This window comes from Photinus pyralis, unplaced genomic scaffold (genome assembly GCF_008802855.1).
Source record: "Photinus pyralis isolate 1611_PpyrPB1 unplaced genomic scaffold, Ppyr1.3 Ppyr1.4_LG4, whole genome shotgun sequence".
Taxonomy (NCBI): domain Eukaryota; kingdom Metazoa; phylum Arthropoda; class Insecta; order Coleoptera; family Lampyridae; genus Photinus; species Photinus pyralis.
Genome location: NW_022170511.1, coordinates 36,139,639 through 36,156,930, shown reverse-complemented (window position 1 = coordinate 36,156,930; position 17,292 = coordinate 36,139,639). Strand labels below are relative to the sequence as shown.

General features: G+C 40.5%; 4 protein-coding genes across 6 annotated transcripts; 1 reads left to right on the top strand and 3 right to left on the bottom strand.

Annotated features, from left to right (window-relative positions):
• Positions 1-239: 239 nt before the first annotated feature.
• On the bottom strand, positions 240-5,989 carry LOC116168585 (pre-mRNA-processing factor 40 homolog A-like). 3 transcript variants are annotated; one of them, XM_031484501.1, is made up of 11 exons: positions 5,909-5,989; positions 5,431-5,718; positions 5,130-5,385; positions 4,992-5,081; positions 4,556-4,947; positions 2,135-2,363; positions 1,828-2,085; positions 1,549-1,778; positions 1,035-1,229; positions 749-982; positions 240-501 (listed from the first exon to the last, which is right to left on the bottom strand). In XM_031484501.1, exons 1-11 carry the CDS (start codon positions 5,918-5,920, stop codon positions 364-366), a joined length of 2,322 nt encoding a protein of 773 aa, XP_031340361.1. In that variant the 5' UTR covers positions 5,921-5,989; the 3' UTR covers positions 240-363. The 3 variants fall into 3 exon arrangements, with proteins under 3 accessions (XP_031340361.1, XP_031340363.1, XP_031340362.1); XM_031484503.1 differs by having other exon boundaries at positions 1,846-2,085; XM_031484502.1 differs by having other exon boundaries at positions 5,816-5,986.
• A 658-nt stretch (positions 5,990-6,647) lies between these two features.
• Positions 6,648-7,316, top strand: LOC116168451 (CDGSH iron-sulfur domain-containing protein 3, mitochondrial). Its single transcript, XM_031484291.1, has 4 exons — positions 6,648-6,757; positions 6,807-6,930; positions 6,975-7,068; positions 7,113-7,316. Exons 1-4 carry the CDS (start codon positions 6,695-6,697, stop codon positions 7,246-7,248), a joined length of 417 nt encoding a protein of 138 aa, XP_031340151.1. The 5' UTR covers positions 6,648-6,694; the 3' UTR covers positions 7,249-7,316.
• LOC116168452 (mitochondrial import inner membrane translocase subunit Tim16) lies at positions 7,257-7,748 on the bottom strand. Its single transcript, XM_031484292.1, has one exon. The coding sequence runs from the start codon at positions 7,683-7,685 to the stop codon at positions 7,305-7,307; it is 381 nt and encodes a 126-aa protein (XP_031340152.1). The 5' UTR covers positions 7,686-7,748; the 3' UTR covers positions 7,257-7,304.
• A 6,431-nt stretch (positions 7,749-14,179) lies between these two features.
• Positions 14,180-16,353, bottom strand: LOC116167607 (arylsulfatase B-like). The gene is made up of 6 exons (XM_031483002.1): positions 15,988-16,353; positions 15,785-15,944; positions 15,110-15,741; positions 14,922-15,057; positions 14,716-14,877; positions 14,180-14,674 (listed from the first exon to the last, which is right to left on the bottom strand). Exons 1-6 carry the CDS (start codon positions 16,105-16,107, stop codon positions 14,259-14,261), a joined length of 1,626 nt encoding a protein of 541 aa, XP_031338862.1. The 5' UTR covers positions 16,108-16,353; the 3' UTR covers positions 14,180-14,258.
• Positions 16,354-17,292: the final 939 nt, after the last annotated feature.

The window sequence follows — 17,292 nt, the reverse complement described above, 5'->3', positions numbered from 1 at the left end:
TCCCAGTGAATGAAAAAGGGCAGTCTTGTCTAATAAATGGCTCCTTTGATGATCCAAAAAGATCTTAACGCGTGTTAAGGCAAAACTTCCACTATCGTTCGTATTTATCGTAATAGTTTGGTCCAATTTTTTTTATAATTAGAGAGAGTTGTTAGCAGAGTATATTTTATTCACTAAAGGCTTTAAGTAGGTACATACGATGTGTGTGTATTTATTTATTTATAATAAATAAACTTGAATCAGCTAAAAAAATTTGTTTAATTTTCATCACTGAAATGACATCGACACCCCTGTTTATATGTACACGACCAAATCTTACACTAAAACCCAAATCTATATTATACATTGTGGCAATTGCGGAAATCATTCGCTCTCGGGTTCCTTAAGTTGAGCAAGTAACATCATCCTCTGTTTTTCTAATTCGGACTCGGAGAATTCGCCCTTACCGGTCGCAGGAGTTTTGGCCGGCCTGTGATTTGAACGTTCCTCAGATGGGGACCGCTATGGCAATCACAGAAACAAAAAGAGTTACAAACGCTTTGCAGCTGCTCTAAAATATTATTATTACTAAACGATTAACTTGATCTCTTTATTACTAAAAGATAACGTACAGTAATCTTCAGTCTTAATTTAATAATAACTCACACAGTTTAAAGAAGAAATAAAAGCGTGCAACAGTTACACATTATCGAGACATGCACACAGTTCTTAACCGCAAAAAACCTTAAAAGTAAAATTAGGAACTCACAGATACGCTTTTCTTCTTGTGCTTCTTCTTTTTCTTCTTTTTGGTGTACTCGTCTCCGCTGTCGGGCGACGAGGGCGTGTCGCTTCTCGACTTGTGCTTGCTCTTCTTACCGCGCTCCTCTTCCGATTCGCTGGTGCTGGACGACTTGTACTTCTTACTCTTCTTCGATTTCTTCGACTTTCGCGATCGTGAGTGATGGTGACTGCAAGATTCTTCCATTTCGTATTGGAATTCCTTTAAATCAAACGGTTACCTACGCGTCACCGCGCAAAAGCGAATATTTCACCTTGTAAACCTTCTCCCTCTCGCTGTCCGACGCGAACGCCTGAAACTCCTCCTCGTTCTCCAACTTCGACTTGACCTCCTCCCAGGATAGTTCGTAATCGACGTTTAATTCGCGCAGTAGATTTTTAAAGCTAACCTCCAATTTTTTTAAGCGCTTACTTTCTTCCTTAAGACGCTCCTTCTCCTTTACTTCCGCCTAAAATGCAACGCCCGTTTAAATTCGTTTCGGTTAAATCGTTTTATGAATCAATTTCAAATTGCCCACGAACGTATGGCTTGGTGTGCAAATACGAAAAATTTCCCTTTGGGCACCCTCACCAGCTCGCAGGATAAGATTGTCGCTGTAAGGTGTAACTCTCATTACCTGATGAGCGTACAAATATGATAAATTTCCCATTGAGCATCTCCACCAATACGCCGAATAAATAAACCAAAAGCGCATGATCAGGAAAGGGAGTAAGTAAGTCTTTGGTTCGGTGAAAAAATACGAAAAATTTCCTTTCAGTGTCACTTACCTTTTCCAACAGTGAATTATACGTAAGTTTAACATTTCCCGCATCCAAACTGGCACTCCTCTTATCTTCACAGACGACGGTGGCAAACTGCTCGAATGACGTATCGATCTTAACGTCAAACTCCCTCTCCTTCAGTATGTCACGTATGATTTTCTTCTCGTCGTAGAACCGCGCCTTCAAGTCTTCAACGTAAAACTTAAAGAGATCAAGCGGCGTCGATCCGCACTGTCCTGAAACGCAAAACTTCAATCTAAAACTAACCGAAACAAGCCAACTTACTATATTGAAAAAACGTACCCAGCATTGCGGAGAACCGCACGTCCGCCGAAATAATCGGATAGAGTTCGACCCACAGGGACATCGAGGTGAGCTTGCCCTCCTCGTGAAGCGCGTCGAGCAGCGCCAAGAACTGGTCGCGGTTCTTCCGACACTGCCGCTTGAAGCGCCTCTTCTCCCTCTCCTTGTCCTCGACCTCGTCCTTCTCCAACTGACGGATGTGCTCTTCGAACACGATCAGCGCGTCCTCCTTGTCCATCGCTAGCACACACCGAGTAAACGCAAACGAACCCAACCCCCGACTACTTACCGAGCAGGTTGACGTCGTTTTTAAACGCGGTGTTCCCCAACAGCAGGGCCTGCGCCTCGCTCCACGTCGTATCGTAGTTGATGTCGGCCATGTTGTCTAAAACCTCCGCCAGTTTTTTCATGTTGCGCTTCTTCAGTACCTTAGACTCGTCTTTCTCTCGCTTGGCCAAGGCGAAAACGACATCCTCGTAAATCTCTCTCCGATCGGAATCGGGCACAGATTGCCACACCTGTTGAAGCAAAGGATCAAAATTTACAACATTGTGCCACGATTTGTGCAGTATTCGTTTTCAATGGTCCTCCATTACTCGGCTGTGAGGACCTTTTTTTGTAGTTCCATGGTGATTTGCGCTGTACTTTTTTTCAAAAAATTAGAAAGTACTTCTCTACCCTCCTTCTGTGCAAAAGATTTGTAGAATGTTCATATTCAAAAATTTTTAAAAATTCTTCTTTATTATCTACCACCCCACTCATTTTCAAAAAAATTAAATATTGAACTACATACGGATCGCGTGACCATTTTTTTTTAAGTTCCAAGGTTATTTGCGCTGAGCTTCTTTTCAAAAAATTAGAAAGTAGTTCTTTACCCTCTTATGACCATCTGTGACACAGATTTGGGGAATATTCACGTTAAAAATAAAAAATATTGAACTACATACCTTCCGTGCCGACAAATTATTTGAAGTCCCAAGGTTATTTGTGCTGTTTTTTGTTTCAAAAAATATGAAACTGTTCGAAACTTAAAAAAAATGCTTCTTTAAGCATCTACCACTACACTCATCTTCAAAAAGTGAAATATTGAACTACATACCTACCGCGCGGACCATTTTTTTTAAGTCCCAAGGTTATTTGGGCTGTTTTTTGTTTCAAAAAATATGAAACTGTTCAAAAATTAAAAAAAAATGCTTCTTTAAGCATCTACCACTACACTCATCTTCAAAAAGTGAAATATTGAACTACATACCTACCGCGCGGACCATTTTTTTTAAGTCCCAAGGTTATTTGGGCTGTTTTTTGTTTCAAAAAATATGAAACTGTTCAAAAATTAAAAAAAAATGCTTCTTTAAGCATCTACCACTACACTCATCTTCAAAAAGTGAAATATTGAACTACATACCTACCGCGCGGACAATTTTTTTTTAAGTCCCAAGGTTATTTGGGCTGTTTTTCTTTCAAAAAATATGAAGCTGTTCAAAAATTAAGAAAAATGCTTCTTTAAGCATCTACCACTCCACTCATCGTCAAAAAATGAAATATTGAACTACATACCTACCGCGCGGACAATTTTTTTTGAAGCCCCAAGGTTATTTGGGCTGTTTTTTGTTTCAAAAAATATGAAACTGTTCAAAACTTTAAGAAATGCTTCTTTAAGCATCTACCACTCCACTCATCTTCAAAAAATGAAATATTGAACTATATATCTACCGTGCCGACAAATTATTGAAGTCCCAAGGTTATTTGTGCTGCTTTTTGTTTAAAAAAATATGAAACTGTTCAAAAATTAAAAAAAAAATGCTTCTTTAAGCATCTACCACTACACTCATCTTCAAAAAGGGAAATATTGAACTACATACCTACCGCGCGAACCATTTTTTTTTAAGTTCCAAGGTTATTTGGGCTGTTTTTTGTTTCAAAAAATAAGAAACTGTTCAAAAAATTAAAAAAATGCTTCTTTAAGCATCTACCACTCCACTCATCTTCAAAAATGAAATATTGAACTACATACCTACCGCGCGGACAATTTTTTTTTGAAGTCCCAAGGTTATTTGGGCTGTTTTTTATTTCAAAAAATATGAAATTGTAAAAAAATTTTAAAAATGCTTCTTTAAGCATCTACCACTCCACTCATCTTCCAAAAATGAAATATTGAACTACATACCTACCGCGCGGACCATTTTTTTGAAGTTCCAAGGTTATTTGGGCTGTTTTTTCTTTCAAAAAATATGAAGCTATTCAAAAATTAAGAAAAATGCTTCTTTAAGCATCTACCACTCCACTCATCTTCAAAAAATGAAATATTGAACTACATACCTACCGCGCGGACAATTTTATTCGAAGTACCAAGGTTATTTGGGCTGTTTTTTGTTTCAAAAAATATGAAACTGTTCAAAAATTTAAAAAAATGCTTCTTTAAGCATCTACCATTCCACTCATCTTCAAAAAATGAAATATTGAACTACAAACCTACCGCGCGGTCAATTTTTTTTTAAGTCCCAAGGTTATTTGGGCTGTTTTTTCTTTCAAAAAATATGAAGCTGTTCAAAAATTAAGAAAAATGCTTCTTTAAGCATCTAGCACTCCACTCATCTTCAAAAAATGAAATATTGAACTACATATGTACAGTGTGGACAATTTCTTTGTGATCCCTATGGCTATTTGGGCTATTTTTGTTTTCAAAAATTAAAAAAACCAGACCACTCACCTCCAAATTAATGAAGATTTCGTCGCAACGATAGTACTTTGTGGCGGACGTAATTTTATCCGAATTCAGCAGGAAATCCTCCAACGTCTCCTTCGCCTTTTTCGCCTTGAGCCGATTCTCCTCCTTTTCGTCCTTCTGCTTTTGCGTCTTGTACGCGTTGAACACCTGCTTCTTCTCGTTCAACTTCTTGAACGTCTCGTAGCGCGGATCGTTTATGATCACCTTCAGGCACTGCTCCCAGGAGGCGTTCGACGCGACGTTGCAGTCCTTCAGCAGGTCCTTGAAGGCTTCCATCGCCTCCTTTTTGTCTTTGAAGACGCGCGGTTCGGGTGTGGAATTACGCGATTCGGCGGGCGGTTGTATGCTGTGCGTCGATAAATTCGAATCCTCATCTACAAAATTGTTTCAAAATTCCAAAATTCCGGAGTTAGCTCACCTTGTTTGGGTGGGGGTGTCGGCAAGTTGATCGCGGCTAACGTAGCCGCCATCGCCGACTCCAAGGCGCTCTTACCGCCTGGACTTATGCCTAAAAAGTGAACTGTATACAAGTGCTCGGTCAAACACCGTAACCTACTCGCAGAATTGGTGGTAATCGGCGAACTGATGGTTGGCGTATTTCCCCCCGTAGTTGTGTGCACCGATAGCGGACTGGCGACCTCGGCGACCGGTGGAGTCAATGGCCGCTTGTTGTCCTCATCCGAGATTTTCTTTTTTATTTCTTCCAGCTCGGGCGGAATGACCCAGCGCGACTCCTTTGTGTTGATATTGTGATAGTAGACCTTGCCGTTATCGGCGGTGTACTCTTTCCAGGCGCATTGCGACAGTAGCAGCTTAAAATTGACAGTTGAAGAGAGTTGGGCCACGCCCTCGCTTACCTCGGTTGCGGATTTCAACGTGTCAGGTTTCTGCCAGGAACTTTGCTTAGTGAGCGCGTTGTAGTAGTACGTCCTACCGTCGGGTGCCTTATGCTCTGTCCATTCCTGTCCTTGGGTCGGATGAGGCGGAAACGAGTTAAAGCCGGGCGGCGGTACGCTGAACGATGGTATCATGGGCGGAAAGCCGCCCATCGGTGGCATATGAACGGGTGGCATCATCGGTGGGGTCGGCATCGTCGACGGAGGTGGCCCAAATCCGGGAGGAGGTATGTTCGACAGCGTGTGATCCTTGAAAAACGAAAGTCGGTCACTCTTTTAATATAAAAACGCGAAAACAGCAGATAAGCGCATTCTCTACGGGCACATAAAGCGGTTTTTAGCGTACCATTTAACTTGCTTTAGAAGCAACTTATGCAAAATAAAGGCACTACAAACGTTAAATTAATGCTATATTATTAATTAGCACGCAATAACCAACGTTTTCGCTCATAATTCATATGGACAAGCCCCAGATGACATAACCTTAAATTTAGGCGTTCGCGTTGTTGAATAGTTGTATACGTGACATTGCAACTACTTTTGTTGTAATTGAACTACTTTAAAAAAAATGTAAAAAATTAGTTAAAAGGTTCCTTTTCAGTTTTCAGAGGACATTAGGAGTATTTTCGCGGTTCTTGAAAACCTTTGGAATCACAGTCAAACTCTTAAAACGTTTCTAAAGGTTTTCAGATACTCGGAAGAGCGCGCGCTAAGTTTGTGGTATTATTTGAGTTTATTGATACTTTTTCATATCTGCACTTTTAAAGGCTCTTGAATATTAAAACGTTAAACCTAAAATTCGGTATTTTAAATTCTTAACCAAAAATTCAAAATGGTGGTATGTTGCGTACCCCCTAAACGTAGTTTGTGGATATGTTCAAGAGGAAGATTCAAAGAACATCTTGGTCTAATTTGAAAACTATAATTTTTTTAATTTAACCTAGTTTGACTGGGCAACATTATGTAAACGCCCATGTCTATTAAAGTCCGTAGAAAGCTCTTCGAAACCCTTGAAAATTATGAATTGAAATGCAATTGCATATAACATTTTTATTTTCCTGTGAATTGAATTAAATTTTCTTTGAATTGAAGTAAGAACCAAATCTGAACGCCGAAAAGACAAATTACTTATGACACATCACCCTGTATATTCCACCATTCAAATACAAAACGAACTACTTTGACAACATCTTGAACTACTATTCACCTAACCTTACAATTTGCAATGTTAAACATTTATAAAAGTGCTTTTCTAAGGTCTGTTACGAACAGAACAATTCTTTTAAAGGTGAGTTTCTGTTGAAATGTTTCCGTAAATGAAGTATTTGCCTTCACAGGCACCTGCTAGTACATCGAGTAACATCCCGAAGAATGCCCTCGAAGACAAGATTAGCGCACATCAGCAGAAAGAAAACGGAAGCGTTTACGACAAGAAACCGTTTAAAATAACTCTAGAAGCCGGTGAGTTTTGATAATCCACTAGGCGCTTACTCAATTGTGTTTAGGTAAAAAGTACTTTTGGTGTCTCTGCGGCAAGTCAAAGAGCCAGCCCTTCTGCGACGGTACCCATAACAATGTGTATTTAAAAATCAAACTGAGGTAGTATGCTACTATGCGCTACAGAAATGATTGTTAGTTCGTAGGCCGGTTAAGTTTCAAGTCGAGGAGACGAAAGATTATTGGCTCTGTCAGTGTAAGCATACGGGCTTAAGGCCGTTTTGTGACGGCACACACAAGCTGAAAGTGGTGCAGGATGCGACATCCGCCGTCCGCCAATAAACACGTTATATAATGTAGTCTTTATATTTTAACTATTTTATAATTACAAACATGATCTAAGTATCGTTTTTGCTAGAGTCTGTTTTCGGCTTTGCTTCGACATTAGTTAATTCGTGTTCAAGTCTTTCTTTGGCACGCACAATCTTCGATTGAATGTAAAACGTTCCACCTTTCTCTCGTTCGTTCTGTTTAAACAAAAACTCGTACTGTGTTTTGATATCGGCACTATTTATGTCTTTAACGTTTAAAATTTGTTTGGCTTCCTCAAGCGTTAGGCCCAACTTTAGGTTGTCGAACCGTTCCGCTCTGCTCTTCTGGTTGCCTAATCTTTGAGCCGCCTCTTGGGACGCCTGCATTTCTTGCCTAACGGCCCTGGCGAACGCTCGGGCGACGACTTGGGTGCCCGTTATAATTATTTGAGCTATAAATCTAGCCATTTCAAAACATTCTAAAGATATAACCTTCAAAGCTACTGCGTGTAACCTTTAAATTTCTCCTGAATGAAGTTAGCTAGTGGTCGCATTCCATAAAAAAATAACGGGGCGGGTTCGTTCAGCAGGTTCAAGGTTCTTTTAAGATTCTTTCTTTCCTGATTCCTGAAGAATTTGACGAATCTGAACAGTTGAATAATTGCGGTAATCCAGAAGGGAAATTGGAAGAAACAAACATTTTAAGAATTGAGAAAATATTATTATTCAAAAAATCAAAAACTTTGTGAGATGTGAAGAATCTGGAGAAAGGAATTGTAGAATTGAAAGCACTCGAAAATGGAAGAACTTAAAGGATTCGAGGGAACATAATATTTCGAATAATTCCCGAAAACTGAAGAACTTATGATTCTGAAGTCTTCCAATTGGAAGACGAATGAACTTAAGGCTGAAAAGGAAACGGAATAGTTTGAAGTATCCAAAGAATAAGTGGTTTAAAGGATCATAAGGAATGAAAAAATTGGAGTATCTTCCTAAAGAAATCGGCAAGTAAGTCATAAATTGCCTTGCTATCACATGCGCAATAATTACCCTCCATACACTGCATCTGTTAAAATAAGCATCCGGAAAAAATGGTTATAGGTAAGGGAAAGGGGCGTATTATACATATAACAATTCTTTATTTTAAAAAATTGCGTACTAGAAGCAGTGCATTAACATTTTCCATATAAGTATATTATAAATGGCCGTGTCTCAATAAATCTACTAACATTTGGGCTAATTTCCATATAAAAACAATTTTTATATAAAAATTGTACAAAAAGGATCGCGGACACTTATTGCTTCATACTGAACACATAAAGTCAAAACGTAAGTGCAATCATAATTTAACCGGTAGGTAAAGGTAAGGTGAACATCACATTATTTTCCCTTTCCCGAGGAATTCACGCGAAACGGTCAACATAATACACATACAAATCTTAATAATTCACTTTACGGTTACTAAAAATATCTAGCTAGTTTTCAACTACATTGACACTTAAGTCTAATGGTAATCCACTGTTTTCCGTTCTGTACATCGGCGTAGATGCAGGGGAGTGTCCGATCTGCAATTAAAATTCAATTCATTAATCGCATCAAAAACGTATGAAGTACGAGGGTAAATATAAAATATATCAGGAAGCTTCCGGACATCATTCTCAGTTCCTGAAAACTCTGCGACCCTTAAACGCCGAAATGTCCAAGTTTAAATTTAAATCAATTTTTAGCAAAACGGGGGATCAGCTCGTAGTCAGAGTCAATATCCAAACAGGCTCCCACAGAAAACAACGGGGCTATAATCGTTAAATGGCTATCAAACACACGTAGTAATTACAATTCGAGCAGTATGTAACCAAACGTTAATATCATGCAGTCGTCGCAAAAAACACTGGTTGTAATGGTCTTCTGAGCTCAGAAGGGCGCTTTTCTGCCTTATCTGTAAGAGATAACAACACAAACAAACAAGAGGAGTAGTGAATAGTGCGGTACAATAATATTGCGCTAGCAATGTCTAACGTTTGACACTAGTATACTAAAACCGTAAAAATACTCAATAAGAATCAATAATATAAATGACTTCACACTAACATCAGCAAAATTTTGAGCGACCAGGGACACGAGAAAACTACTTTACTATGCAAATAACTAAATTTTTATACAACAGCAATGTAATATAAATTAAATAATAATACAAAACCCAAAAGGTTTCGTAATACAAGAAAAGAAAAGAAAATGGCGACCTCTAGCGGCGAAAATAAAGAAACTATTGTAAATTAAACGAATCCTACGAACTTCTACAAAGTTAGGAACTGTTTACTCTAAACCCATGCGAATCTTAATCTAAATTAAAGCTCTTAACTTTATTTTGAAAATTGATTACGGATTTTCCAAGGCTCCAAACACAAATTAAAGAATTTTAAAGCCTCTAGAAGGCGTTTTTGAGTCTTTTTAAAACCTCTGAAGATTCATGGCTTTGATAAAAGGTTTTTCAAGACTCTAAAACCATTTAATTTAATTTTGGGACTCTTGGCGCCTTTCGAAATTTTTAATTAAGGTGGGAAGGAAGAGTAAAAGAGACTTAAAGAGGAAGTGTAAGTGACGGAAGTTTTTATAGCTTCACGGATATGAAGAAAATGAAAAAGAATAGCGAGGAAATGTACGGAGGAGTGTAGTGACAGAGATGTGATGCAGTTGAAAAGGGGAGGTGAAATGAAGCTTTAAAGTAGGTCTGAAGATGGCATGTTGGACACGGCCTAGAGAAATAAGTATGGAAAGTGTGGATCTTGGTAGGGTTGCGCAGCTTTAGGTATCGAGTATTAGGGAGTATACGGGGTGTTCAAATTGAAAAGTCGGTTTCGAACAAAATTGTAATTGTAGGTTCGCAATTATGACACTAGAACGCGTATAATTGGTGGATTCAAAAGAATAAAATTAGCTAATGGTTAAAGATGGCCGATTTCATTAATCAAGCGCCATTTAAAAGTAGTAGAAAAACAAGTTGGGACGTGTAAGGGCGAAGGAAGTAAAGAAGGATTCTTCGATTAGTCATCGAACGAGAAGCTACTTTTTTTGGCTCGCGAGAGGGGATAAAATACTCACCATTCGGAATCTCCATCCTGCTTGATCGCGTTATAGTTGGATTTCTTCGTCTTGAGCATACGTAGGAAGGAGCCGAGCGCGAAAATTGACCGTCTGTGCCGCTGAATGATCTCCGAGTAGAGCGTTTCGCGCAACATCTTCCTGTCGACGTCCTTACTCGTCTGCTGGTGATTTTGAAGCGTTTTGCATTTGCAGTCCATCGCGCGCGCGTTTTTTTTTGGCACACCCTGTATGTTTGAAATATCACAGAGGGATTGTTGTTCTAGTAAGTGCAAGCAACAGTGTAATTTCTATTTAAGGCGGTTATTAGCAAGGCAATGAAGATACGTATGTTGTTGTTGTTGTTGTGGTTTTTTCTGTTCTGTTTTAAGGCTTCTGCTGTATCAAAAATTGTCAATTTAGAATTTGGCGCACTATAATTCACTTATTTTTTATGAGCTGCTTTAGAAAATTGTAATGCACCTCGAAATTTTCGCGGTAAATTGTACTTAACGATTGGTTGCTAGGAACATTCTTTTTTAAAACGGGGGCCTTCACGAGAAACCTCTTAAAGTCATCAAACTCTACGGCTTCGTAGATTTCCTTCAATTGTTTGCTGTACACGTTGGCGTTCGTGTAGTTTTTCACGTTCACTTTGTACACTTCGCGCTTGGAAAAGTGATCGGTTTTTCCAAATTGTCTTCGAGCCACTGTGGCCGGAGCGCTTAGGGTGATCTCCTTTACATTGCAATTGCGTGTCGCGTGTCGCGGAAATTTCTGCAGTTTGATACCTTGCCCGCACACTCTCAGACATTCACTCATCGTTCACTTGTTGATCTTCCGACATTGTCGCGATTTTTTGCGTTGTAAACTCACAGCGAGAATCTCCTCTGTTTACCCATCTCTTTCGTAATCAATACGAGCATATGCCATCTTTGTTTATCAGTCGAATTAGGGGCGAATAAGATGACACGGTAATCGATACCCCACTTTGAATTTTTAATGCGCCCGTCTCGCACGCACCTTGCGATTCGATTCATTCTTCCGGCATTATCGTTCGCGGCCCATCATCATCGGCGAACTACTTGCCCTATTTAGTAAATGCGCCAGCTTCCCTAAGGGTAAACGCCGCCATCTGTTGGCGAGTCGAGCGCCATCTTCCATGCGTCAACTGTCGCCACCGGGCTCGAAGAAGGTGCGAGAAATACAAACCGAGTCCGATTGCAGACGAAAATCAACCCTGAAGAGATTGTGCGTTGCTACAGTCACCGAGATATCCCGAAACTTCACCGGATCAATACACGCGCCACAAATAAGATGCGTTGACCGACTGCTCCGTTGAGCGTAATTAATGTGTAAACCGCAGAAAAATTGCATAAGCGCCTCATTAAAGAATTAGGTCACTATTCTGGGATTAAATTATGTGGAAGGGGTGGCCGAGACGCTTATTACGCACAGTGCCGTTTTATTGGTTTAATTAAGTTCGAGAAAAAAATGGCACCCTTAAAGATTCTTTAAAACCTGAGCTCTTAAAGAACAATAAAGGATATAAAAGGCTTTTGGAGTTCTCACACTCTTAAAAGCTCTCTTTGAAAGAATCTTCTCGACGATACACTAGTTTAGACTGTGATTTTGGTCATTCTTATGTTTTCTCTTTCAATCGTCGGATGTAGGGATTTTTTTAGTGTACAGGGTGGCCAAATAAGAATGCGAGGTACTGTATCTGAGAATGTATCCATCGTAGAGGCTTGCGGTAAAAAAATTTATTACTAAAACGGCCACGAGCAAAACCTGGAAAATATTTTTAAGTTTCTGAATTGGCCGCTAGGGGGCGTAACTGCAATCTGGAATCTAAAAAAGTGATGTTTCTGTGAATTCCGCTATATTAACCTAACAAAAAAATGTCCGGTCTTTGAAGTTGACGATAATCTGAACAATTTTTGTTTGACAATTTTTCCTGTATCTCTAAAAATGAAGTGGGGGGGGGGGTATTCAAAGGTTTCTGTAAAGAACACCCTGTATCTTCGAAACGGTTCAGATTATCGTCAACTTCAAAGACTGGACATTTGTTTGTTAGGAAAAATCACTTTTTTAGATTCCAGATTGCAGTTACGCCCCCTAGCGGCCATTGCAGAAACTTAAACACACCTTCAAGGTATAGGATACACATTGCAAAAAATTACAGGACTCTAGGACCATTCCCCTAAAAGTAGTTCAAAACCGCAGAAGTGGACAATAGCACATTCTTTTGAATTTTTAAAAATGCGCTAAAAAGGTCACATGGATACGGGCGAGACTTTAAATTGATTTTAGTAGTTGAAATGGTTTCTTCTAGGATAGATCTGAATTTTTTTGGGGTTGCGCAGTTTTTTGAAACTAGTTTATATAAGATTTAAAGGGTTCTTGTCAAATTTCTTTTCAGAAACTTGACGAATAAAATCCTGGTAAGTTCCTTATGCGGATGGTGATCAGGAGTACGATTAACGTTTGATCAGTGCGTGTGAGTAGTACCTATTGATCGAAGAGTCTCGAGTTTGTGCGCGAATAAAGGAGTGCTTGGTTCCGTTTCGGATTTTCGGGCGGGCATGTAGGTGAAAGGAAAAAGACGAGGTGGAAGGGCAGCAGCTCAAGCGTAAAGGTCGTCTCAACAATTTTGAACCATAAAAAAGTCAATTGTTGTTCTTTTTATATAAATTTGGCCTAGGGCCCCGTAGAAAAGATGCGATAGGAATTTTGTCGAGTTTGATTTTTACTCGCAGTATGAGTATGGGTTTGCTTTGTCTTCGTTAACACGATTCGAGATCCTTCGGATAGAGGCCAAGATGGCGAAATTGTAATTTGCTTGGCAACTAAAGTTGTTCCAATCCCGCCTGCCTTGTGGAAGGAGATAGACGTTGAGTTGCATCAAATGTTGGATAAGAGTGTCATCGAAGCCTCCAAGACTCTTTGGAGTAGTCCGATTCTGATGGTAAAAAAAAAGGATGGGTCATGGAGATTCTGGGTCAACTTTCGTCAGCTCAATAGACTTACTAGGCGCGATGCTTATCCTTTGCCGTCTGTTTCGAACATTCTAGAGTTTGGACATAATGTCAGCTTATTGGCAAATCTCTTTTACTGAGGAACCATTGACAGACTGTATCAGTTTAAACGACTTTGGTTTGCACACAGCACCGGATACTTGGCAAACGACTAATAGAGCGAGTGGTGGGGGTAGATTTGGAGCCTTTCTGTTTTAAAACTTTAGGCCAGCACATTGAGGTTTTGACCAAAGTGTTCGAGCGCTTGAAAGTTGCAAAGTTAATTCTAAATGAGGTAAAGTGTCAATTTTGTTGGAGTCAGGTAAAATGTTTAGGCCAACTAGATCCGATCTTAATGATAAGGTCTATCGAATCCATTTTCTCCAATCGGATGCAACGAAACTCGGCTAAGTTAGCGCCAAGGTATATCGTACCGTTTGTGGTAGGTTTAGAGGCACTTTTCGTTTTAATTGTATAGCTTTGGTAATTTATTCAATTTAGATGAGTGAGATACCCCTGGTCGAATGCGCGTTATTACAAAAAGGGTAGATCTGGTCGTTGTGATAAGAAATTTTATTGTTAGGCGAAATTTAATTTCGCTTCCGTTTATTTTGTGATGGCAGTGGTGTTCACTTAAATACTGGAGTTAACGGCAAGACGCGGCTTTTTTTTCGCGACGGTTTGAGAGCGTGGATTTTTCTTTACGCTAAATTTTTCGGGCAGTCAGCCTATGTGTGTGTGAAAACGCATTTCGTTAGTATTGTAGAAGAAGTTAAGCATCTAGGCCACCGAAATTTTAGCAGATTCCGGAAGGAGGAGGAGGAGGAGATATTATAAAATTCTAGGTTTCAATTTTGATTTGTATTGAGCTAGCTGGACAGATGTAGTGATCGCGTGGGCATTAACACACGGCAATACTTTAAATATACAATGAGACATATCAAGTTTAGTGTTGCTCCATCCACGGAACCCACGTATTGTTGTAATAAATCGGATTCGCGTTCGGATCGATTTCCTGATGATACTGAGGTTGGAGCACCTCCCAATACGACAATAGCTGCGCGCCTAAATCGGCGACAGCATTTGGAAGATTTTCCGCTAAATTCTTGGTCTCGCAAGGGTCATTCTCCAAATCAAACAAGCAAAAGTCCTCACACGAGACCGGCTGTTCGTCCCCGTGTTCACACGTGACCGTGATTTTCTTCCGAGTTTGAAGAAGTTTCTTTTTCGTCAATCCCTTGTTAATTACTTTATTGGTCGGGCTGTCCAGTACCAGGTCAGGGTTGTAAGGAGGGTTGTTGGTTGAACTTGTGTCATTGCCGTAGTACCCGTCCCGTCCGAAGGTTGGATTCAAAACAGAACCTGCACTCAGTGAGAATACCAGCGTCATTGTCAACACTTACCGTTCACCAGTTTGTAACGACCTCCATGTGAGATCACAGCGGAATGTAGGGCAACTTCGTTTATATCTAAAAGGACACTCGAACGAGGTGATTTGCTACCTTCACTGATTGTGGTCCATTGATTGACGCCGTCTATGGTACCCAGATCTCTGATGGTTCCACCTGAAACTCACTGTAGAGCGATAATGATAGCACTGGGTGCATACCAGCGGCGGCGTACAAAGTTGGTAACAAGTCAGTTATGTGCATAAGTTGGTTGTTGATGGTAGCATTTGTTTTTAGTTTACCGTAGTATAATACTGCAGGAGAGCGCACACCACCCTCGTACTGGGTCGCTTTCATCTGTAACAGAAATGGAACAGGTTATGGAACCGGGCTCGCACTGCACACTTACACCACGTAGAGGCCAATTGGATCCGGCATTATCAAATCCATTGTCCGTGTTTTGGGCGCCGTTATCAGACAGAAATAGAATGATGGTATCTTCGAAGACACCCCTGTCTCGCAACGTCCTGCAGATCGCACCGACAGATTTGTCAAGTTCCGCAAGCATTCCAGCAAACAACCGCCTTCTGTAGTCCCTAACGTAGCCAAACGTTTGATTGGTTTCGACCAAGTCGGGCACCTGTAACAGTTGGTTCCGATTGGCCACATGCATAGCCAAGTGAGACACCATCAGGAAGAGAGGATTGGTGTAATTGTGCTTCATGATCGTCTCTTGGGATACTCGGGTGAATAGTCGGGTGGCATACTCGTTTTGGGTCTCCCACGCCACGTGTCGATTTCGACGCATTGCGAAGCCACCTTCAGCGGTATGACTGAAGTAGTCGATGTGGCTTGTCCAATATCCGAAATGCGTATCAAACCCGCGATAAATCGGCGTACTGTTCCAATATGAGAATCCGAGATGCCATTTTCCCACCAAGCTCGTCGTGTACCCGAGACCTTTCAAATGGCCTGGAAGCGTCTTGAGGTGCGTCGGCAAATATATATTGCTGTCGCTCCTAAGTGACAATCCCTGAAAACCTGAAAAGTGGCGATAAAAATTATCGCGAGGGTACTGACTAACCGTAGCGAATTGGGTACTGGCCGGTTAGTAGGGCGCTACGCGACGGCGTGCACGTCGATTGGACGTAAAATCGATTCAGCACTATCCCATTGTACGCCAAAGCGTCGATGTTGGGAGTCAGAATCTGGTCCGACCCATGAAACCCTACATCATTCCAACCCTAATCATTTGCGTTAGTTATCTGTTCGTCGATTAAGTCTTACCAGGTTATCGGCCACAATTAGCACAATGTTTGGTTGATGTTTATCACTAACCACCGCTCCCCATGAAAGGAAAAACACAAGTAAATCGATCAAATGTAAAGAAATCAGCTTCACTGCCATTGCTATTAGCTTAATGTGAATTAACAAAGTCAATTAACCAACTGATACCGCACAATCATGCGTGATATGGATTGATAACCCATGATTTTGTATAAAAAACACTGTGTCTGCCCTGACCGACTTTTTGGACAACGCTTATACACTTCCCGTTAGGGAGCCATCTGCATACCAAACAAGCCTCTCAAGTTTGAGGAAAGGGCGATCTGAGCCACTGCCCTTTGTTCGGGAGAGTCCGGACATGATTCATTCTTGTGAGGAGGAGATCGGATCATAGAGGAAATATACCAGTCGGTCCTTTTTACATGCCCACGGAGATTGAATGGGAATACACAAAGTTACATTTTTTTAATTAGAGTACTAAATCTCCCTCTAAACTTAAATGCTCTGTATTTAACAGCGCGTCTTCTTAGAATTATATGGTCGAAAAGATGACTATATTTTGAACCACGCAGTTGACGGCCTCGTGGCCCAAAAACGAATTTAATTTTCCGCTCTCGTAAAAACTCAGCTCTACGACGGCTCATTCATACATTTTCTCTCTTCAAAATCACGCATCCTACAATTCAGCAAACAGTGGACATGTTTCTTATCAATGACAGGATATAATAAGCTCGATAAGCTATAATGTGGCACCATTAGAAGAATTCCATGACGCGTCTCCAAAGAACTGAGCTTCATTATAACTAGGCAAACTTCTTACTGTATTCCAGTTAACATAAACATAAAGAACAAAAACTGTCACAACCTCTAGTGACAGCAGAGTGGTCACTGTAAAATTACCTCTAGGTTGGTTTCCGAAGGTCACCATGCACTAGAGCAAGTAGCAAGCGGCAATACCCTTGAGCTGGCGAGGATGGAAGGTAATGAGATCAATTACCGTCCGGTGGTACGTTCTCTCTCTGCAATATCACTTGGAAGGGGATCTGGTGATTTGTTTCACAAAACCAACCATGAGATTTTTGTAGGTTCTTGTGGTGGGAGAACCAGCACAAGTAAACCCCCACGATGGTACCATGGGGAAGGGATCTGGGTTGCGGGAAAAAAAGTCCTTCTTTGCTTTTAATATAATATTCCTTTCTTAGGGAGTATTCCATACCCCCAAGACCTACCCATCTTCTCTGCAACATCTCTTAGAAAGGGAACTGATGGCATTTTTGCCATCCTTTATCCTGATGAGACTCCTGA